Consider the following 6,000-nt stretch of genomic DNA (forward strand, 5'->3'; position numbering starts at 1 on the left):
TGAACACGTTTCAGACTAGTTGCGAATGCGTTGCAGGAGTCAGAATACTGATAGTGCACGATCACTTTCTTCCTGATTACGTAAACCTTGCAGATTATAAATAATTTATCGTTACGTGTGTATGTTGGTGCATTCTTAATTATAATTTGAATTATAAGTTAATTTTGATTCAATTCTACATATATCATAATAAAAATCAATATTCCAACCCCTCTAAATGCATATAGTATATATAAAATCGGATTTGTGCCATATTGTGTTACGTGCCGTATTTGTAAAGATTAATCCCGTTGAGAACTACAAGATGTAAATGGCGTAGCTTTACTCTATAATATATTTTTTAGGATATTGTAGGAAAAAAATGCATAAAGCAATAAATAAAACAAAAAATACTTAGTAAAATACTTAGTATAAATACTTAGTAAAAAATCTATAGCTGCAGCTATAAATGAAAGTCACATGTATAAAAAACGAAAAATTTTTTAAATGAAAAATTAAATAAATGACAAGAATAGAGAGATTATCTTTTGCAAAAAGCATAAACATAAATAACTAATATCAAATTTGAATATATTACTTTTCTACTCTAAATATATAAAAATTATATATTATATATGTATGTGTGTTTATATATATATATATATATATATTAATCTCTTCAAATACTAAATCTTTCTCTTGCAAGATATAAAATGATACAGTAACTTTAAAAAAATCAATTTAGAAAATACTATCAAAATGTCGGGATGACAAATTATCATCGTGATGAATTGCATCGTATTTTTCCGCAGATTCGATAGAAGAAAATTCGATTTTACGTTTCGCGGATAGCACTGGTGGTATAGATTGCGATTACATCGCAAGATAGATCTTTCTCCTTTCACGTTTAAATGCTACGGATATGTCGCGGTCTGCGCACCAACAAGCAACAGGAGGACAAACCGGAGCTAACTTTCGCCAATTCGGACAAGCGCAACGATCTAGTCGGGAACTCCACCTTTTCAGCGAACACCTTACTTGATTGTGGAATTTCGTCTTCTGACCGATGAATGAGAGTGCCGTTCACGTAGAGCACGTTGGCGGCTACGTCCTCGGGCACAGTCAATGTTTGGTAACTGTACGTTGCTTCTCGCTCGATTCTCTAGATTGTAAATCGGGGAAGTAAAAAATCAAAACTTTTCTATAATTAAATAATTTAATTAAAAAGAAAACTTAATTCTATAAAAACAATAGCAGTATTCGTCTGTCATGTAGCAAGTCCGAGTGAAAGCAAGTTTGCTATAAATGGAATTTTGGAACAGTATCTTTCTCAAAGTGAGTTGTGTTTAGTTTAAATTAAGACTAACCTTGAGAACTTCCTGAGACTCTTTTCCAGCCCCTACACATATAACATCTGGTCCGGCCATTGTAACCAGTGATTTTAAACGTTTGGATTCAGCCACCTAAGCAGAGAGATATTGAATTACTATCTCAAAAATTACAGGTAAAAATAAACGAGTATTGCAATGCACTATATAATCAACATGTAGTTATTTTATCATTACATTTCGTATATCATGTTCTTAATTCACTATCACATCACTTAAATAAATTACAATTAGAAAATCATTATTGAATTAAATTTTATCAACGAAAACTACAAACTATTTTATTCAATAAAATAAACTTTTTTTTTCTTTTTAATTTGTATATTTTTATATATTAATTTTTAAAAAAATATTTGATGTATTTTTAAAACGTTTATATTAAAACATTTATTATAATCTTATATAATCTTAATACATTATTATGGTGTCCATAATAATTCTTAATGTGCCAGCAAATCGTGCACAGTGTTTTGTACTGTAAACAGTAAAATATAAATGTTATCTGAAAAGTGCATACACAATGAGCTTATAATATACACAATACATATTTATACAACGATAATTTATGAACAAAATTAGTAATGCCTTTAAATATTTCGCTTAAAGTTAAATGTTAAATCATATGCATGCTAAGGTGAGTGAATAAGATTCGTGGTATTGTTCAAGTGCACGGTTCAAGTGTCAAGCTGGAACTTGTGTAACTTATCACAATTCCAAAAAAGCAGTTTGTAAAACTCTCAAATTATTACATACGAAAAAAAGTTTCTCAAAATCGTGCAAGTTTGCGTTTCTAGCCTGTGAAAATATTCATTTTATTTATTTTCTTTTTGTTAAATTTTTCTTTAATGACATATTAAGAGGGTCAGTTTAGTGCACCCAAACCTGAAGAGGGGCTGAGGTAAGATTCTCCACTATCACCTCTTCGCCACCATCACCCACCTTAAATGAACATTAGAAAAGTAAGGTGAGTGAGCATGATATTTTGTTGAAGTTTGATGCAAATCCGCAAGGTATATATATACCTATTATACCTTTTATAAATGTACAATGTGTGCTGTGAATACAAAACTTTCATTGTTACTAACAAACTGAAACATGCATTTATTACATATAGAGGGTTTTATTTTAAATTGGATCTATTTCAAGAATAAAATCAGTACTGAAAAGCAATCAAAAAAGTTGACAGTAAATACATTACATCTCAGCATTAAATTAATTTCTGAAGTAGCTTTTAATAAGAATGAAATACTATCATATAATGAGAATATAAGATATAAAATGCTTTCAGAAATAGACACAAAAATTACAGTCATATCTAACAAGATTAGACTAATCTTTAATAAATTTTGTAAAATAGTTAAGATAAAAAACGTAAGTATAAAGAACATTGTAGACAAAATATCTTCCTTTCAATTTGGACACATATTTAAGATCTAAAATTATTCTTGTGCATAGCACAAAATCATTCATACTGAGTACATCTTTATGACTTCAACATCAAATGTTGAATTTAATGAGACATGCGATATACATTAGTATGTAATGAGAAATATGTGAATTATGTTTAAAAGGAGATATTAATAGTTTTTAAAAATGTTAGATGCTATAGATATGTTAATCTACAAGATTACCGACCTTGATAGGTACACATGGATATTCTGGGAATGCTGCAGCAACTGCTCGTGCTCCTGCTTCATTTGTAAAATGAGACAGTCCAACAAAGAATTCTCTACCTGTGACGAAATATTTTTGCATAGTAAATATAAACATTTATTAATAATATATAATAAAGGCATATTACCGGTCGAAGCTAGATTTTTAATTGCTTCTTTTTAAATAATTCAAATTGTGAATTATCTGTATACTATATATGTACTTGCATATATATACCATATTTCTAGTCATATTCACTACACGCCGAAATTTTTCCGGACTTTACAAACGCAGCTAAACTACTGAAACTCTACTATTACTAACTACTAACTACAGTCTCGGTAGTCTAACTGGTAAGGACGCTCACACGGAATGTAAGAGATCCGGGTTCGACTTCCGGCCAAGGTAATATTTTTTGCAAAAACTAAAAATTTATTTACAGATTCTATTAGGTTAAGATCTCTACAATGGTTGTTTATTGAGCGTCACAATTTAATTTGTGATATTATTTCAATAGTTTAGCTGCGTTTGTAAAGTCCGAAAAATTTCGGCGCGTAGTGAATATGACTACAAATATAGTATGCAAGTACATATATAGTATATAGATAATTCACAATTTGAATTATTTAAAAAGAAGCAATTAAAGATCTAGCTTTGACCAGCAATAGGCCTTTATTATTTTTAGTGAGTTCTGCACATCGGTCCTATGATATTTAAATTTGTAAACATTTATGTTTCTGAAGTTTATATACATTTAAAAGCATAAAAGTATAGAATATCAAAGCAAATATTAAATACACAAACTAAAATTTACCAGTAAAAAGCACATCTCCACCATCTAAGCGGGCATTTTTGTCGCTTATTTCTATCAGTGGTATCTCTAGCTCTTTCTTCAGCACAGCTCTGATGGTATCGAGCTGAAAAAGTACAAAAGAATAATTTAAAAACGAGCAATGAAGAAATTAAGTTTGAAACTTGATTTAGACCCAGTTCCATAATTCACGGTTAATTCTTAACTGAGGTTCAACTTGTTTCTCATCTCTTTCCAATTCTAAAATTGGAAAGAGACAGTGAATAACTTGAACCTCGATTAAGAGTCAACCGTGAGTTGTGGAATTGGACCTTAAAGACATTAAATCATCATTATTATTACCATCAATTCTAACTCAATCTATCAATTTTAACAAGATCTGAATTATGTACCTCTTTGAGGCGAGACGGTTCGCTTGGATGGGCAATCAGGGCGATACCGTTACAAACGACGGCGATGTCTTCGACGAAGACGCAAAGCGGCGAGTTCTCGTCGGGCGGCATCTCAACGACGTCGATGTCGAGCTCGCGGAGAAGCTGCGCCAGGGCCAGGTGCTGCGTCCTGGCTTCGTCCAATGTTACCTCACCCCGTGTACGCAGCGACAACGGGATCCTGCAGAGGATTGCGTGCGTGTACCGATGCAGCGGCATGCTCGATGGATTTGCGTTTCTCTCGCCGACGAGCAAAAGCACGTAAACCTATGTCGCGCGGTCAGAGATTCAACTAGATTTAACGTTTAACGCGAAATGACGGATGACAGGTCAGCCATGATGTGAAGAAAACTAAAGCCTCGGACACAATTCGCACTGCGTTCAGCAGAAGCAGTTTTGCAACTATTGCAAAATTCTTTAATATAATTGGTTTATACATTCAGATCCAGTAAAGAACTAAGGGCAAGACCAATCATATTAAAGAATCACTGAACGCACACCAATTTGTTTTAATTTGCTGAAAAGCGGTAAATGAACCTACGTCAGAAATCGATTAATCGAGATGTAAACGATCAGGAAAAGAACTCGAATATCGACCCAAAAACAATCGCATTCGATTGATCGATAATCAAAGATAATCAAAGCTGGCTTATCCTAACCTCAAAAGTTGACGCAAGTTGACGCAACAACTTCGTGGGTGTTCTTTTGGTGTCTTTACCGAATAAAATGGAACATTCATGCGTTTGTTAATTTCGTAATAACGCGATAATTCATCGAGATGATCCGTACGTGAAGATCGTCATTGGTCGTCATTCCAGGTTCCAGCATGATAAAAACATTCCGAACTGTCAAATGCTTGACGCTGGAGCTCGATGGCGAAGTTTGACACCGGGACGCTGTGAGGATACGCGTTGTTCATGTATAATATAATATAAGATGTAAGATGGGACCGCATCGCGTGCCGTAATAATGCGTCTGAAATTCGTCAGGGCGCTTCTGATCCTCGCGCTATTAGGCAACCTCATCGTCTGGCATAGGATATGGCGGCTGTCCATGGAGCAAAACAACCTGGGCTTGCTGACGCCGAGCGTCACGACAAACGAGCACCTACAGAGGCACCAACAGTGTCTGGGCCATCTGGTCACCATTGTCATCAGACAGTTCGAGAACTTCGAAAACGATGTGGCGTCCATGGTGGAGTCAGTTTTGAATTCCTTTCCAGGGATACCCGTTTTGATAGTCTGCGATGAATTGCCCTATCCGCCACTGGAGCTGAACTTTGTCAACGAGAGTATGAGGAATGTTAAACTGATCAGCTTAAAGCCCGAGTTCAATAAGTCCTCCGAGGAAAGGAATCCACTCTTCTATATACGTACCAAGTTTGTCCTATTCTTACCTGATGCAACAAGATTGTCGACTAAGCAAGTTATACAGGTAAATATCCTTTGTGATGATTTGTTGTAATATTTAGAAAAACGCTTCTTTGCAACAGAATTTGTTATTCTCTTTGATTTTGTTATATCTTGTAGGATACTGTCGCGCAAGTGTCAAATTTAGGGATTGTTATTGTACCAGTGGGAAAGATAGCCTTACATTGTCTTGAATTAGATTTAAAAGTGAGAGAATGGAGTTTAAAGATAGCACGAGTTACGGGAACAGAATGTGATAGTGTAATGGGCAAACATGTAACTATGCTTGAGGCAAAAATTTTGAGAAGATTGTCAGATCCATTCCTGCC

The 6,000-nt window shown here is 34.1% G+C and overlaps 2 protein-coding genes across 3 annotated transcripts in view; one reads left to right on the top strand and one right to left on the bottom strand.

Moving 5' to 3' along the window:
• Positions 1-701: 701 nt before the first annotated feature.
• LOC108726253 (N(G),N(G)-dimethylarginine dimethylaminohydrolase 1) lies at positions 702-4,735 on the bottom strand. Its single transcript, XM_018453711.1, has 5 exons — positions 4,224-4,735; positions 3,835-3,937; positions 3,003-3,100; positions 1,347-1,442; positions 702-1,141 (listed from the first exon to the last, which is right to left on the bottom strand). Exons 1-5 carry the CDS (start codon positions 4,479-4,481, stop codon positions 887-889), a joined length of 810 nt encoding a protein of 269 aa, XP_018309213.1. The 5' UTR covers positions 4,482-4,735; the 3' UTR covers positions 702-886.
• Positions 4,736-4,929: 194 nt separating this feature from the next.
• The window catches only part of LOC108726278 (fukutin-related protein), a 2,609-nt gene continuing 1,538 nt past the window's right edge, over positions 4,930-6,000 (top strand). The window contains exons 1-3 of one of the 2 annotated variants that reach the window (XM_018453746.1): positions 4,930-5,160; positions 5,252-5,696; positions 5,792-5,992. In XM_018453746.1, the coding sequence (XP_018309248.1) occupies positions 5,135-5,160; positions 5,252-5,696; positions 5,792-5,992 (672 nt within the window). In that variant the 5' untranslated portion in view covers positions 4,930-5,134. Of the gene's footprint in view, positions 5,697-5,791 lie in introns of both variants that reach the window. The other variant, XM_018453745.1, reaches the window with a different exon arrangement.

This window comes from Mycetomoellerius zeteki, unplaced genomic scaffold, assembly GCF_001594055.1.
Source record: "Mycetomoellerius zeteki isolate Tzet28-1 unplaced genomic scaffold, Tzet1.0 scaffold407, whole genome shotgun sequence".
Classification (NCBI taxonomy): Eukaryota; Metazoa; Arthropoda; class Insecta; order Hymenoptera; family Formicidae; genus Mycetomoellerius; species Mycetomoellerius zeteki.

What these genes read in the sequence shown, in the direction of transcription:
- LOC108726253 (XM_018453711.1), bottom strand. Translation starts at nt 4,481, where the DNA reads ATGCCGCTGCATCGGTACACGCACGCAATCCTCTGCAGGATCCCGTTG. An exon ending in AACCGTCTCGCCTCAAAGAG is followed by an intron (nt 3,938 to 4,223) that starts GTACATAATTCA and finishes GTACTTTTTCAG; the next exon opens with CTCGATACCATCAGAGCTGT. An exon ending in ATCCATGTGTACCTATCAAG is followed by an intron (nt 1,443 to 3,002) that starts GTCGGTAATCTT and finishes CTCTCTGCTTAG; the next exon opens with GTGGCTGAATCCAAACGTTT.